The sequence below is a fragment of the Nicotiana tomentosiformis genome, chromosome 8 (genome assembly GCF_000390325.3).
Source record: "Nicotiana tomentosiformis chromosome 8, ASM39032v3, whole genome shotgun sequence".
NCBI classification, from domain to species: Eukaryota; Viridiplantae; Streptophyta; class Magnoliopsida; order Solanales; family Solanaceae; genus Nicotiana; species Nicotiana tomentosiformis.
This window is the reverse complement of record NC_090819.1, coordinates 137,173,954-137,191,215: the sequence shown is the minus strand read 5'-3', so window position 1 is coordinate 137,191,215 and position 17,262 is coordinate 137,173,954. Positions and strand designations below refer to the sequence as shown.

The 17,262-nt window shown below is 31.3% G+C and overlaps 3 protein-coding genes across 5 annotated transcripts in view; all 3 read left to right on the top strand.

Annotated features, from left to right (window-relative positions):
• Positions 1-2,428, top strand: part of LOC104087336 (2-C-methyl-D-erythritol 2,4-cyclodiphosphate synthase, chloroplastic) — an 82,253-nt gene extending 79,825 nt beyond the window's left edge. For both annotated transcript variants that reach the window (XM_070182847.1, XM_009591760.4), the window contains one exon: positions 2,043-2,428. In XM_070182847.1, coding sequence (XP_070038948.1) covers positions 2,043-2,276 — 234 coding nt within the window. In that variant the 3' untranslated portion in view covers positions 2,277-2,428. The remainder of the gene's footprint in view (positions 1-2,042) is intronic.
• A 9,237-nt stretch (positions 2,429-11,665) lies between these two features.
• On the top strand, positions 11,666-14,744 carry LOC104087335 (1-aminocyclopropane-1-carboxylate synthase-like). Of its 2 annotated transcripts, XM_070182845.1 has the most exons (5): positions 11,666-11,785; positions 11,820-12,008; positions 12,114-12,245; positions 12,360-12,520; positions 13,399-14,744. In XM_070182845.1, exons 2-5 carry the CDS (start codon positions 11,832-11,834, stop codon positions 14,381-14,383), a joined length of 1,455 nt encoding a protein of 484 aa, XP_070038946.1. In that variant the 5' UTR covers positions 11,666-11,785; positions 11,820-11,831; the 3' UTR covers positions 14,384-14,744. The 2 variants fall into 2 exon arrangements, with proteins under 2 accessions (XP_070038946.1, XP_070038945.1); XM_070182844.1 differs by having other exon boundaries at positions 11,771-12,008.
• Positions 11,706-17,262, top strand: part of LOC117272944 (1-aminocyclopropane-1-carboxylate synthase-like) — a 46,759-nt gene continuing 41,202 nt past the window's right edge. The window contains exon 1 of the mRNA XM_009591758.4: positions 11,706-11,785. The gene's annotated coding sequence lies outside the window, so the exon portion shown is untranslated. The remainder of the gene's footprint in view (positions 11,786-17,262) is intronic.

The window sequence follows — 17,262 nt, the reverse complement described above, 5'->3', positions numbered from 1 at the left end:
TTCCAAAGCAGCACAACCTACTTGTTGGTTTAGTTGATTTCTCTTAGCTTCCGACTCTTTGAGAACTGGGAAAAGAATTAGCTGAAGATTCTTGTATTGAGGCCTTTTCTTTTTTTTCCTTATTTTGTCCGTTTATTTCTGTAATTCATTTATTTTCCTGTGTAGTTGGCCGTGTTGAATAATTGATGGATATATTGTCTCTTCTACCTCCCCCTAAAACTCTTACTCTCCAAAGTGTTTATCCATTCTGGTAATTTTTGGTAGTTCACTCGCTAATTTTGGTGATTAACACAATATCATAGGGAAACAGTATGCACCATGGAAACTCCTATTAAAGAAAAAAGAACTACTCGGAGCACGGCTTTGCTGCTCTGTGTCAAGAGCCCGAGAATCAGACCTCACAAATCTCCACACATACTGTTAAATAATCGACGTGGCGGAATCACTTCGATTTCCCTCAAGCGCCAATATAAACCCAACAAACTGTTCATTATTTTCAATTCCTATATAAAACATCCCACTTTCCATTGATAGTTTCCAGTCCCACTTGCCGAGTTGCCATAACACCATGGTGCTAAATAGTCTGCTTCTTCTAAGTTTGTATCTCGCCAGCGCTTGCTGAAAACAGAGCTTCTCTTATCAAAATCTCGAGAATAAATCATAAGTCTACTTGAACTCTCCCCTTTTCTGTTTATCAGGATTTTGAACTTGCTAAAAGTGTTTATTTGGTTGGAGAGTGTAGAGATGGAGGGTGGTTTCTGTGCTCTTTCCTAATAGATTGTGAAATATTGGTTTTAATCTACCCTATTTACTTCAATAGGGAAAAGCTGAAGCATGAATGTTGCTTTCTGGGTCACATCATATACAACTTACCTGTATACAGATCACACATATAGATAATGATGTATGGTGAAACAACTCATTCACAAGTTCTGAAAAATCCAACAACTCAGGGAAATATTATACAGTATCTCCCTAGGTGGGGTTCATTGTTGGTCCTCTCACTGTGTTTGTCGTACCTGCCTCCTAACTAACCACTGTCTTATTTGCTTGAAAGCATGACATAACAGAATAGAATCTTGGATACTAGCTTAATGTGAAACAGTGGTTTATTTTAGGCACTGTCACAGCCTGGAAAGTTGTTAATGCTATTGATTTACTTTGATATGCCTTTTGTTGGCAAGTTTTCTGATTTCGGTTATGATAAAGTAACAAGTTTCTGGTTCCTATTGAGTGAAAAATGAGGAAATTGTAAGTAGTAAATGAATTGAGGTAGTAATGCGATGTTAAAGAAAGTAGTCTACAGTTAGTTTCTTATTCTGCATAAGCTAGGTTCCAGAAATAGCATATGTCCAACTGATGTTTCTCCCCATTCAAATCACAAATTTTATGCTAGCCCCACAGAAATGCTAGATTTATAGCGGTCTGGTCTGTCATCCACTTACTTTGAGAGGTGAAGTGGATTTTCTGCACCTAATTAGTAAGATAGTAATACTACCACTTCCAATGTTAAGGGAATCTTTAGCTCATTTGGTAATACATGACAGTGATAGCTGTTAGTTGGGATTGCTGAACTGATCAAAGTAGTTTTTCCTTGATAATATGCATCAGACAGCTACCAACTGCTGCTGGCTTATTGCCTATTGTCACTTGGACCTCTGAGTAGAAAATTGTACAGACTCTGGGACAATTACACCTAAACTACTAAAGTAGAACAAAAGTGAGAATTATTTTATATGTTGATAATTCAAGATTTAGTTCAAGCCAACAATTAAATAGTTAGATTTTTAACTTGGAAAGGATAGACACGTTTTATCTCGATGTGGAAATTTGTCCATGTGTAAGGAACATGATACATTAACAGAGATTAAGATGAAATTTCTCCTCCTTACTCGAGTATGCCATGTTTGTATAGTGATAAGTTTTACGACTATTTTCCTTTCATACACGATTTCATTTTTCATCACCACTAATGATAGTACTAATGTGCACTTGAATTAATAAATGATCTAACTTGTCCCTGCTTTTTGGTCAATTTTCAGGTGCGTCTAATGCATGAAGCAGGTTATGAATTGGGAAACCTCGACGCCACTTTGATTCTACAAAGACCAAAAGTGAGCCCGCACAAGGAGGCAATTAGAGCCAACTTGTGTAAGCTGCTTGGTGCCGATCCATCTGTTGTAAACTTGAAAGCAAAAACTCATGAGAAAGTTGACAGTCTCGGAGAGAACAGAAGTATTGCTGCTCATACTGTAGTTCTTCTTATGAAAAAATAGTGAATAGAGGTGGTCAATTTTGGTGTGTAAAATTTATATGCTATAGCACTGGCAGCCATTCAGTCAGCACATCATAGTGGTACAAGAGTCATGGATATTTTCTATTAGTACTTCATAGTCAAAAAATGATATACTCGACCCTTGTGGTTCAACCCTTCTCCGGACCCTGCACATAGCAGGAGCTTAGTCCATCGGGCTGTCCTTTTTACGTTTTTTTTTTTTGAAATTCCCTCTCAATTTCGGAGGATATATAGTTTTTCAACACTTTCCCTCTAGCGTGACTCGAACCCAGGACCTAACGGTCGTGAGTAGATGTGCTTTACCAACTGAGCAAACTTCACTTGTCAAAAATTAATATCCTAGAAATCTGAATTCCCTGCCATTTCAGTAACCCTTTTTTCATCACCTTGATTTTCCTAGAAAGACGTACTGTTAACCAAAGTTTTTTTTCCCCATCCATTTTTATTTATATTTGACTTATAGCAGCTGGTCCAAGAAAACTGAAGAATACATACTACTACAAGACTAATATTTATGATGACCAAAATATACTGTGATATTTCATCAACTTATTGGCCTTGAACTTTATCCTCTAGATTAACTGAGCTAAATTCCACTTTCCACATTAGTACTACTTCTAGCATTTTCACAGTCAGAAAATAAGTTTCTGCCTTGGTCTTTATTTTGAAGGACAAGACAGCCTTAAAATTGTTCAACAAAGTTGAAAGGCTACCATTCAATCCTAGTTTCTATATTCTTTTGTGGCATGCTAATGTCTTGTTCTCTTCTTTTCCCTATTCACATCAGCCCAAGAAACAAGAACATAGATTGATAAATAGAGAATTCAAAAATGATTCACACTCAAGATCTTGAATGTTTCTCCACTTGACCCAAATTAGTTGATAACTTGATTTCCTCAGCTTTTAATAGCAGAATGATTCTGGAATTAGAGACCCAAAATTTTGAAATTAGATATTTTGCATGTGCAGGATTGACCAAAGAAAAAATAAGTTTGGTAAAATAAAATCAGAACAAAGAAAGTCTCCAGTATTATTCATAGGTAGTTTAATTTCTGACTCAGATATTACTCCAGTGGACTATTGAAGTTTCAGAGCATGGTTGCCAGAGCAAAATTCCTTAATTTTGACTTTCAAAGGGAACTAAGAAAGTTTCCAACTATGTGAATGCATTATATTGACGTGTTAATATTGACCATAAATGTTTAACCTGCTGGATTAGGTGAGTGATGTCTTGATTAAGTGCTAGAACAGATTTAATCTCAATTAATATTGGATCAACTTGTGCAACATATATTATCGGTCCAAATCAATTCATTGAAGAATTGTCAAAATAAAAAATAAAAATGAAAGAACCAAAGCGAGGCTAACAATGGTTTTAATGTAGGCTATAATTTTACTTTATTGCACAATAGCTGATTTTTTAGCAACTTAATTGCATATTTAGAGAAAAAACAAACAAAAAAATTAATGAAAAAATGACTTTTAATTGCACGATATCATTACCCAATTAAACTTCTATAAGGATATCTGAAGTTATTTATCTTATTGTATTATTATTAATCATGGATTTTTCATATAGCTAGAATGATCCTCGCAAATTGCGAAAATTAATTTATATGAATTAATGGATTGATGATATAGTGTCACCGTTCATTGAAATTGAAATATGTACAAGATCGGCATCACGATATATATTAATTAACTAGATTATTGGAATTCCTAAAGTAATATTCTTACAGGATCATCTATGTTTTTCAACAAATATCCGTCTAAATTTGACCCGACCCATTTATTTGACACCCTTAATTTGAAAATAGTAACCAAGCAAAAGAGCCACCCACATGGTTGACCAACATTTCCTTTGTTCTCTCTTTTCCAAATCATTCTCTTACTCAAATAGAATTTTTCTTGTGACTAGTAATTTTATTGGTGAGTTGCACGCTAAAAACAATTAAGTTTGATTGTTTGCTGGCTATATTATTTCTGCTTATGAATCATATGCTTCTATTTCCCTTTATTTACGTATGGTTCAAATGCAGAGGCGGCCCAACCCTAAAGCAAGTGATTAGGCCCCAAATATTTAAGGGCCTCAAAATTACTAGTATTGTTTTATATATAGTAGTATATTATTTATATAATTATCTTTTATTATTAATAAATTTATTTCTTTATTGTCATATTAATTTTTAATAACTCGATTTCTTCCTCTAATTAATATAACTAAAATAGTTTTCTGTCAATCTTTTTTTTTTTTACTTAATTATATTTCTCTATTCATTAGTTGGTCACGTAACTATATCTAATAATCTAACTTATTATTTATTTTCCTAACATAAATTATACTCTCTCCGTCCCAATTTGTATGAAAGTATTTGACTGGATATGGATTTTATGAAATAAATGAAGGTTTTTGAAACTTGTAATCTTAAATAAATCATAAAAGTTTTTGGGTTAGAAATCATCTCATTAATGGTAAAAAAAAAATCTAAAGTTGAATTGTTACCAAATATAGAAAGGGACTTACTAAAAAAAAGGAGTCACTTATGTTTTCTGGGTTCTCCCATTTCAGTTGTGATGCAATCAACGTTAAATTCATTTAATTTTCTGTATTTATAAAACTAAGTTCTCATTTTTTTTAATTCCACATCCTCACTTGTCTAATTTTTTTAAAAACGATGTTCATTAAATTATATATATATATATATATATATATATATATACACACTCTTATTAAGATTTTGCTTTAGACCTCCGATGAGGTTGGGCCGCCACTGTTCAAATGTTGCTCTTGCTTTATTTTAAAAGAGATAAAACACGTAGTAGATTAGGTCAATAATCACTTCTTTTTCGCTGTCTTTGCCTTTTTTTTTTCTTTGTCTCCCATAAAATAGAATTTTTTGACTTTATAAAATAGGATTAAATGGTATTGATAAGTTAGCCATTTAGGTCTATTAAATTCAGGTTCAAGATAGGTATTTGGTGCTATTCAAGCACGTTTAAACGTAACTATATATGTATTCAAGAACTTGGTGATACTATAATTACTACTCCTATTTTACCTGACACCATTTTATTAGATACGAACTTAATTTTTGTTTCTCTAATATCTTGAGTAATAAAAAAAAATACTTCACTAAAAAAAAACACATTTAATTATAATTTCAAAATGAAACTTTTAGAATATAAAAAGTAGTATTATAAATGAATTATTTTGGAATGTCCCAAAATATGTGGAACAGTCATATAAATTGGGATAAATGATATTATGATTAGTACTATTAAAGTACAGAGTCATGCACGTGAGGAAAACTTAGAAAGAAAAATTGCTTAAAATGTGTGGACGGAGAAAAAGCAACCATTTTTGGTACTGCATTTGCTTGGTGAAATAATAGTAAATTCTTAGAACTATACGAAAAGCCTAGATACTAGTAGCTAGTACATGAAGTCCTTTTCCCAAAAACTAACATTTTTCATAAGGGAAACACGAGAATTTTGCAGAGACACTTCTCCGTCCTTAATTAATTTTAAATTTTACTGAAAAAAGATATACAAATATTTCTCTACTATATGAAATATTTTAATTTTATCTTTTGGCGGATCCAATAAAGAAGTTTTTAGTTTATCTAAACTCAATAACTTTCACTTAAATTATGTATATGTGTTAAAAATTCAGCTAATAAGTGCAAAAATAAATTTTGAACTCATTAAATTAGACGCGATGTAGTAGAATTCTGAACTTAAACCCATAAAATTCAAATACTTGATCCGCCTTTAATCTTTTATAATATTTTAGGGTCGTTTATGCACTCACCATTAGCAAGTTATCTCATATTTGTCCTTGAGCTGATGGAGCTCAAACATGAAGTATCATGAAGGGTAAATTGAAATCAAAATAAAAAATAGATGAGCGAATTTGAATATTTATTCAAAAGTATTTTGATACGTGAAATTTACCCTATTCACAGTGGAGAGCTTTGCTAAAGAAAATAATAAATAATTTACTGACAACACAGATATAAATAGCCACAACACCTAGGATTTGGTCTAGTAAGGGCGTAGCACATACATGTGCATATCACAAGCACTAGTGGACCCAAGATTTTGTACAATCGGGTTCAATCTTAGAAGTATATAACTTTAGTCGTAAAATATTACTTGTCAAGTGGATTCAAATAAAATATTTATATAAAATTTATGCAACTTTAATCATAATTTATATATATACACAACATTATTTTTTGATGAAACGAGTTCAGTTGAACCCGCTTATCATCGCATGCGTCCGTCAATAATCACGGGCATGTCACGAGTTTGAACCGTGCTATCAACAAAAGCCTTAAATTTTTTGCTTTCGTCCTCACGATGGAGGTAGCTATTCCCATGTCTCACTAGCTTAGGGTAATTTTTTGGAGATTCACAAGATACGAAGTTAAGTTAGTCAAATCACATGGTTATGGTGATTCACGTTTATCGTAATTTACGTAGGTGCATGTACTAATTATAACTCTATTGTGTAGATAACCTTTTTTTCCAGTGATATGTAAACTTTTATATACTTTTAATTAGGGTAGTACAAACTGAACCGAAAAAACACACCAAATCAATTTAAAAATTCGACTAGATTTGGTTTAATTTGGTTTGGTATTGAGTAAAAAAATAGGAACCAAACCGATATATGAATATATAATTTTTTATATATAATTTTAAGACTTTATATAGAATTTTAGTTAAAAGATGTCTAGAAATATTTGAGATACTCTATATGATATAATATTTAATAGAACTATAAAGTGCATTCATTTTTATTTATTTTAAATAATAGATTGTATCACTTTCTTATTATGTGTTATTGAAATGCGTCAATCATCTCTTTGTTCTTTCATATTTATATGTCAAGATTTATTATATGTTTTTCGAATTTGAAGTGATATTTCGATAATCTAAAATTATATAGAATATATTATTATTTAGGTATCATATTGATTTTTATGTTTAATTATTAAATTTGATTAACCCTGAAAGCGTACATCAACCAAAAATTATTGGTAGATAACTAAGAAAATAAACTATTATGTGTTACTAAAAAAAGTTCTCCCGTAAAATCGCTTTAATAGATCATATGTTTGTTATATTTTTTTTAGTAAACATATATTTACTTATCAAAATTTTATCTATAATTTTAATAATACAAAATTGAAATAATATTCATGTAACAAAAAAACTCGAAAAACCCGAAAAATCCGACAAAATCGAACCAATCCAAACCGATATAATTAGTTTGATTTGATTTTGATAAAATCCAAACCCACCCGGTACATGTACACCCCTACTTTTAATAAATTGGTCTGAAAAGTTACGTATCATATTTTCATGTCATCATTCAACACTTAATTTTTCTCTAGAAATCGGTAAAAATAAGTGATCTTAACTCTTAAGAGATGAGGTTTAAAATATAAATTTATTCCAAAGTTGACTTTGAGAATGATCAAAATTAAGACTCGTATTATATTAAAATTCTTTTTTTTTTTTTTTTTGGGTTTCTTTCCACAGTGGGGCCTCAATTGTTTTTGGAAAATATAGCAACACCGGCAAATTAAGACATTGGTAGTTCAAGTGCCACAGTCACAAGACGGTGGAATTGTATCCAGATGGCTAACAAGGAAGTATACACTGAAATGCTATATTTAATGTGCTCTCAAAGTATGGGACCAGAACCCTTCTAGACTTTTGGGTAAAATTTATTTTTTATAATTGCTAGTGTATGCCAAATTTCTTTGCACGTAAGTTGTAAGTCAATGGGAGTTGAATACACAAACTTCATTCGATTTATTTAACCAAGATAAATATTTCTTTATTCTTAATTAAAGATTTCTAGTTCTAATTGTGATATATAATTATCTTTGTTAAAAAGTGCTTTATCCCAATGTAAGATTTTCCAACACGAATTTAAATTTAATCGAGCTCAAATATTAATATCACACATTGAGCGAGAAATCAAAAAAAGAACAAAAAGAAGAAAAAAACCTCTTGTCAAATAAGCCTTCACCTGAGAGAGAGAGTCTCCCAGAAAATTTCCAATATTTAATGTTATAAAGCGTCTGATCCGATCAATTACATAGCATTCTGTGCAAATGTTATTTCCAATCTATTAGAAAAGCATCTGATCCGATCTATTACACAACATTCTGTGCAAGCGCAAGTGTCAATTTCTTTCGATTTGACCCGAATACCCTTTATATTATTCAAGTGGTATGCAATCGCCACTTTCAATTCTAGAGTTGCGAGTTAGGAGTTAGCAAAGGAGTAAAGTGGAGAGCTTTTAAAGAGGGGATAAAAAAATGTAATTTGTAAATATAAGTGTTATCCATTTTAAAATAGTCAAAGCATTGTTTAAGTATGTGTGGACATAAAAGTGAGAATCACAGACTGTGACCATGTTACATTAATTGTCTAACGTGAAGACTACTATATATAAAGTTGAAAAAATGACACTGTATGACTGGTCTCAAAATAATAGCAAAAAAATATATATATTTTATATATATATATTCTGTATGTTATATACAAAAATTATACAAATATTATACACTTTTTCGGCTACCGAATATAAATAATTTCTGACGCTAGTTAAAAATAAAAAAAGCCCTATAAAATAACCCCAATAATGCAGTGCCAAAGATAGGAAGAAGTGTATTATTTTCATGAAATAGAAGTACAAATTGTACCATGCTATTTAGGAAGCATTCTTTTTCCTACCAAAAACTTAGGAAGAAATTGAAAAATGGAAGGAAAATTGAGGCTCCGACCGCGTTCTATAATATGAAGGATTTCTAATGCATTAAATGCAAATAATTCACGTTTCCTTTCTATTTTTGTGCATGTGCCTGAACGTGTACGTAATTAACGGTTCAAAGTTCGATTTAGCTCTACGTTTTTAGCTAAACATATCAGATGTGTGTAAGAAGGTAATAATCATTAGTTGACTTGCTTAATCTCACAAGTCAAATGCATACTAGAAGCCACAATTTTTTGTTTTTTCCCCCTCAAAAAATTGTTATTGGAGTGAGCTAGAGAGACATATTGAGTATGCGAATAAAGTTTTGCATTGGAAGTTCGAGAAATTAATAAAAGTTAGGAGTACATATAAGTGTAACAACTCCGTTAAATGGTATATGTGATGCGTTTTTAGAAATTATCAGGATTTGATTCAAAGTGAACAATAAGGAAATGAAATGTATATCTAATGAGTTTATATATATATAAAATCTTTTAAATGACTTGATTATATAAGTATTTTTATACGGTCACTCTATAAAATTTAAACTTGTAATATACACAGTTAAATTTTACACCCTTCTGGAACTAGAATAATGGTAACCTTGCTATTAAACCTACCATTCAATTCAAGAACGGTTTTAGCCTTGTGGGGAATCATACTGCTTGATCTTTTCTTCTATTTTCTTTGTGGTTTTTAAGCGCAAAGCATTGAAGACTTTTAGAGAAATTATTTTCAGTAGTTTTATAATTATATGTGGACCATTATGTTCGAAAGTAAACCTTTCTATTTGGATATAAAATACCTAGTATTCTTTTTTTCTTTTTCTGTACAATCGTAGAGACAATCACTTGGAAAGCAACACAAAAAGAAACACACGTACGATTTCCTACTTTTGTCTTTTAGGTTTAGAAAATGAACACATGATCCGACATGATTGTGATTAAACCTACACTTAGTTTTTAAAGTTGCAACCAAACAGCTAAGTAATTCCTTATGTTATCCATTGGTTTGACATAAACTGCCCATATTCGCCGACATTTATTTGCATTAGAAATTTGTAGCCTTTTGTAATAATGCAATATAATATGAGATTAGTTAAGTCTTTAATATATAAGTTACAAGTTCATTTTCATATATTTATTTCATCAAGAATAGAATGAAGGATTGAAGAAGTAGTTTACACAGTAATTAGCTACGGTGCCTTCAAATAGACAGTTGAAAGAGTCGTCAAGAAATTCTCTAAATTTCCTGCAACGAACAATGAAGAAGGACAAAATGTATAAAACCTAGCTGTAAATCTTTTACTCTTTTTTTCTTGAAACATTTTGTAGAAAGTTTTGAAGACTCCCAACTTTTTAAAGAAAATGTATTTCATACGATCAGACTGTATATAATTTTTTAATACCATCAGGTGAACGTAATTTGGAGCAATACGTAATATATAGTATAATATATCACCTATTATAACTAATTAAATATACTAATAGTACAAAAATTAATTATGTAGTCACTGTAAATAGTTGAATTCATTTCATATTTATCCCCGAGAGCAGTGTTTTACAAGGCTTTTTCGCCCGGGGCGAGTCGCATAAAAAATGGCTCGAGGCAATGGTAGGGCGCGAAAGTCTCAAGAGGCGTACGCCCAGCAATTTGGGGCGTACGCTCGGGCGTTTGAGACGCGTTTTTGTAGTGAGGCGTAAGCCCAAAGACTTTTTCAAATAAAAATAAAATTTGCTGAATAAATCCTTCATATAATAACCAAATTCTCAAAAGTTAGTTTATAATTAATCAAAAGTTTTAAAAAGGAACCAAAATATTAAATTTAAAAGTCAAGACCTTTTTTATTGATGAAAGCCCTAATTTATGGTCTTTTCAAATTCTTTATCTTGTCTGCTAGTATGTTACTATCTCCCAAAAGTAACGAATAACCGAGTTTTTTTTTTTTTTTTTTGCAAATACAAAGAGAACTCTATTCTCCATCATATCAGCAAGTTCAAAGTTCAAATTGCAGGTTAGTCATCCTTTTTGTTCATCCATGTAGAATTTTCTTTTCAACTCAAGTTGTTTGTGCTTGTAAGTAGTATATAATAGATTGTTTTGACTAGTTTTTTTTTGGGGATGGAGCACATCTATAAATATTTTTCATATATTTATAGTTTATTTTTTAATTTTTATGTAATTTTACCTATTTATAAATATTTGTTGTAATTATATTATTTTATGAAATATTAAAAATTAAATACAAATAAGACGTAAATTCCGTGCCTCGGAACTTACACCTCCCTGAAAAATATATGTAAAACGCAAAGCTTTATGCCCATGCCTTTTAAAACACTGTCTTAGAGTTGTAATAATGTTTGGTGGGGGAGTAGGGAAATGAAGGGACCTTGTACAGTTCATAACTAGTGCGCTATTAGCATATACACACGTACTAATTAAACCACCTAACGTATCTCAAGATTGTATTTTCAAAAGAAATACTAACTTTTTCAGTTGTGGGGGGGGGGGGGGTGTTACGAGTGCGTGTAGATCTTATCTTTCATGGAAACTTCTTTAGAGACCATGACAATGTGGAATTACTAGTATAAATAAAGGCATCACTTCCACTCAATTTTCATTCCACAAATTTACAAGACTTGTACAAACAAATATTCAAAGTCTAAAAAGAACTTCTTTTACCATAAAACCTTTAGCAAATTAGCCAACACCAACTTCATTATATTGATAATCTTTGATTTTCTCTACAACTTTCAGAAGATGGTGTTCATTTCAGGCAACGTCCAAAAGCAGCAGCTTCTTTCAAAAATAGCAACAAATGATGGACATGGAGAAAACTCAGCTTATTTTGATGGTTGGAAGGCTTATGAAAATGACCCTTTTCATCTCTCTAACAATCCAAATGGAGTTATTCAGATGGGTCTTGCAGAAAATCAGGTAGGAGATAAAAACAACATATTCTCTGCTCTTTTCTTGATAAAATGGCTAAAACTGAAAACTTTAGAGTTTTTGTTAATTTCTCTATTTTGATGTATTTTGCAGCTTTGCTTTGATTTAATCCAAGAATGGGTGGTGAATAACCCAAAAGCCTCCATTTGCACAACTGAAGGAGCTGAAGATTTCAAAGATATTGCCATTTTTCAAGACTATCATGGCTTGCCAGAATTTAGACAGGTATGAATATTTTTGTAAGAAAAAGACCAGCTAAACACATATTCCTATTTTTTTTACACTCTAAATTATTCAGTGTTCTAATTACCTTAAGAAATATATGTATCTTAATTTCAGGCAGTTGCAAGGTTTATGGAAAAAGTGAGAGGAGACAGAGTCACGTTTGACCCAAATCGCATAGTTATGAGTGGAGGAGCAACTGGAGCTCATGAAACACTGGCTTTTTGTTTGGCCAATCCTGGAGATGCATTTTTGGTTCCTACCCCATATTATCCTGGGTAAGAATGACTTATAATTTCTTAATAATTCAGTATTCGAAATTTACTGTTTCGATTAATTTCATGTCGCAGTTTCTCCCTTCTCACGGCTCAAATCAAGAAAACCACATTATTTGAATTCTTAACCCATAACCCAGTATTAGGGATCCTCATTCCCTTCCCAAAAGAAGGAGAACTTTTCTAAGAGTCCTTAGTTACCAACTTATAATTACTTATATTTTCTTTAAGAAAATCCTAGTTAATCTTTTTTATTTTCAACTTGGGGGCTCTTATCTTTTACAAATCAATATCACAAGTGTCTTCCCTTGACCTGCATATTTTAAACTTATTTTGGGTGCTTGGACCTAGTTAAATTATTGATGTGGGACATGAAATCAACTACTCATCTGTACAAAACAGAGAAAATAGGATCCTGTAGTAACATCCTTCATAATTTCCTGTGGTCCTAAGTGACAAAGACAAATTCTTTTTATTAAGTTGTATCATAATCAATTTATTTATTTCTCATTTGACCCATAAAGTCATCCCTAATTCATTTTTATCAGTCATGTCTCCCTCTGTTCACTCAAGGACAAATAGGGAGTGGCGTAGCCACATAAATTATACCGATTATATAGAAAATTATGGAGTATTATTTGTATACGTCAAAAATTACTTTTTATAGATGTACATTAAACCGTGAATATTTTTTGTAAAATTTCTGGCTTCGCTACTTAGTATTGTAAAAATCATTAAAAAAAGTTGCATGGTTTTCAAGTTTGCTTTCCAGCACAAGGGAATAAAGTCATAAAAAAGAAAAAAATCTTTAGCTATTTTCCTTTTTGCTGCTTTACTTATTTTGGCATACACTAATTAATTTTTCATTTGTAATATTGCAGATTTGACAGAGATTTAAGGTGGAGAACTGGTGTACAACTTTTTCCAGTTGTTTGTGACAGTTCTAATGATTTCAAGGTCACTAAAAAAGCCTTAGAAGCTGCATATGAAAAAGCTCAAGAATCCAATATTAATATAAAGGGTTTGCTTATAAACAATCCTTCAAATCCACTAGGCACTCTTCTTGACAGTGACACACTGAGAGACATAGTAACATTCATAAATTCGAAAAACATCCACTTAATATGCGACGAAATTTATGCTGCTACGGTCTTTGATCAGCCCAAATTTATCAGTGTTTCTGAAATAGTTGAAGAACATGTTGGATGCAACAAAGATTTGATCCACATTGTTTATAGCTTGTCGAAAGATTTGGGATTTCCTGGATTCAGAGTCGGAATTGTTTATTCATACAACGATACTGTAGTCAACATTGCAAGAAAAATGTCAAGCTTCGGGCTCGTTTCAACACAGACACAACATTTGATTGCATCAATGTTGTCTGATGAAATTTTCATTGAAAAATTCATTGCTGAGAGTTCTGAAAGAGTAGGGAAAAGACACGGGATGTTCACTAAAGGACTAGCACAAGTTGGAATTAGTACATTGAAGAGCAATGCTGGTTTATTCTTTTGGATGGATTTAAGAAGACTACTAAAAGAGCCAACATTAGAATCTGAATTGGAATTGTGGAGAATTATTATAAATGAAGTGAAGCTTAATGTTTCACCAGGTTGTTCTTTTCATTGTTCTGAACCAGGTTGGTTTAGAGTTTGTTTTGCAAATATGGACGATGAAACAATGAGAACTGCTTTAAGAAGGATAAGGAACTTTGTGCTTCAAACAAAGGGACTTAATAATAAAGCTGCTGTTAAGAAACAATGCAGTAGGAGCAAACTTCAAATCAGCTTATCGTTTCGAAGAATGGATGATTTCATGAATTCACCAGTTCACTCTCCAATGAATTCACCTTTGGTCAGGACTTGAAGAGAAAAACAAATGGCTTAGCTTCTTGTTGTTTGTCTAATAAGAGGAGTAAAAATTTCCTCTATTATAGTGATGAGTGATAGAATATTTGATACATATATTAGTATTTGATTTCACAGTTCATTCCATTTTGTGCAGCTGATCAAGATAAGAAACAAGTTCTTCAGAGAATGTTTTGGACTTTTATCATCTGAATTTTTCCTATGATCTCATCAATGTAAAGTGTATCAAAATGGGATATACTGCGTAATTTTTATCTGTTCTTGGTTTTTTTTTGTATTCCTTTTTGAGAAAAGGAGGCTCAAAGTTGTAACCAGAACTTTTACTTGCTTATATATGAAATTTACTGGTGTGTTCTTGAAATTCTTTTTCTTGGTTTTCATAATTAAACCAAAAGACACGTACTATATGGTTGCAACAAAAATTTATATGGAATATTAAACAATTATATCAGAGAAAGAATATAAGTATTGGTAGCCAATATCTCATAATTTCAAGGGAGATCGAGTCATGTTCTTATACTTAAAACAAAGTGCAGAACTTATCATAAAACTCATAAGTACTCTAATAATTCCGATTCTAGGTACCTAGACAAAATAAATAATTTAAAGGACTGCCGAACTCCAAAAGGACTCCAACTCATTGTGTGTGTGTTTCATTTTTATTTTGATTTGACTGTCACTACTATAAGTCAACCAAATTGCGCTCTCTCTCTCTCTCTCTTCTCTCTCTCTCTCTTAAATTTTTAATGCTGCTTTGGCTTGGTACAAGTTTCAGTCAGATTATACTTTAGAATATTGTTGATAGGTATCAAACAAAATTAAGTCAACACATAGACATAGTTGGTAAGAAGACTTAACAAGTAGACGAGGCAAAGGAAATAAAATGTAAGAATACACAAGGCATACTTCACCTAAACTTCTAGGGAAAAAAGAACGAAAAGAGAGAGAATTGGTTGACTTGGTAGTTGGATAAACACATTTGTTTAACAAGTCAATTATGTAAATTTAGTGTTCTCGTCTAAAAAGTAAATAGGGATTTGCGATTATAAATATAAAATTCCACTCCGAAAGGTGGTATGAGAATTATGATTGGGCCGTATTACATAAGTGGAGCATACACGGTTGGCCCATAGTGTAACTTTTAGACAACATGGATTTCGAGATCTTTACGTAAATAGTCGGTCGATTTTACTGTTTACTTTTTCTAGCTAGTATATAAAAATTATATAATAATTATACACAATTATATATATATATATATTATATATCCGTCGGCTAATTTAAGCGTAAGCGCTTGAGTAGGCGCTTGAACTGTATTTCGCCTTTAGACTTTTGAGGAGAAGACTGACCCATGAATAAGGAAAAGTTACGAATATAGTAATTTGTGTTAACGTAAGGTAAATGCCGAATCACTATTGGGAATATGCTCCTAGTTTTATTGTAAAATGTTTTGTACATGAGTTACTTCTAGTTTTATTGTAAGTTTGTTGGATTCAGCCTAATAAAGTCTTTGTTTGAGTATAAAAAAAGGAGAAGGAAATTGTAAATAAAACATTCACTTGGTAATAGAAATATTTTATTACCAAAAAATAGTAAAACAAGTGATGGAAATTAAATATTATTTTTTCTTGATTTTTCTATTTTTCATAAAGAAATCATCACTTTTATATTTAGACTGGTTTAAGTACTTGAATCCAAATTAAGAGACGACCTGAGGCTAATTGGGTAGGTGGGGTAGGCGACATTGGTTTAACGTTCTTTGAAAAGACAAATCTGAAAGTCTTACTTAAGATTTTTCTTCACTCGATGAGTCATAACAATAATAGGAATAATAATCATAGTGCTCGGAACTAAATTTAATTGAAAAAAGGGCGTTATGAACAATCAAACACTCTTGAGGATTAATCTAATCTTATAATTCACTTTTCTACTTTAATATTGTGATAATCACGGTCTATACATAGTCATGGCGCCACGTGAGTTCACACGTCTTGTGCATTAAAGATTGCAATAATCATCAAAGAGTTTAAATTATATAGATCGTCAATATAAAGAATTATTTGTTTTGTGTTGTACCCAAAGAAAACTATATATATATAGTAAGGTTATTTAAAATGTAGAATTTGTAACATTGGTATCTGCAAGAGTAGCGTTTTCTTTATCATGAAACGTTTTTGTCATGAAAACATTGCATTTATGTTTTTAAAGATGGATTTGAGACGAAAAGGTGGACTTCTTTCGGAATAAGTGGAGAACAAATGTTGGTCTCTTAAAGATAAAGTGGAATTAAATGAATATAAATTTTAATAACTATTCAAATAAGCGAGATATTACTATTATTCTAAATTACATAAAAGTAATAACATCAATAATATATATTTCTGTCTTAGAATATTTGAATTAAAAGAATTTGTTCACTAATTATTACGAACTGAATCATGGAAAAGTGACAATACTACTGGGAGGAAATATTACTTTATTAGTACTTCTTGTTTCTGAAAAGGGGTCAGTGTTAATCTATTACCTCATTTTTATTAAGTTTTTCCTCCTGCCTTTAAAAAGGATATTAATAATGATAACATGCAGTTTTTTTCTTGTGTTTTGCTTTGACACGTCTTACTGTTTGAGATTCTGAAACCAAGGGCAGATTCATTCAACTAGGTATCCAATATTAGTCGGGAATTTGTTGGGAAAAAATGCCTTTCAAAGAATGTGATATCATGCCGATTATTGTCCCCAAAAGCATGAAGATATACAAAAAAGGTTATTTGACATCATAAGAGGGAGTGATTGTATCAATAAGAAATAGTACATATATAAATCTTAATTTATCCTTTTCATCTCTCAAAGTTCAGGTCATCTTACGTAAAATTTTAT

What these genes read in the sequence shown, in the direction of transcription:
- LOC104087335 (XM_070182845.1), top strand. Translation starts at nt 11,832, where the DNA reads ATGGTGTTCATTTCAGGCAACGTCCAAAAGCAGCAGCTTCTTTCAAAA. An exon ending in TGGGTCTTGCAGAAAATCAG is followed by an intron (nt 12,009 to 12,113) that starts GTAGGAGATAAA and finishes TGTATTTTGCAG; the next exon opens with CTTTGCTTTGATTTAATCCA. An exon ending in CCTACCCCATATTATCCTGG is followed by an intron (nt 12,521 to 13,398) that starts GTAAGAATGACT and finishes GTAATATTGCAG; the next exon opens with ATTTGACAGAGATTTAAGGT.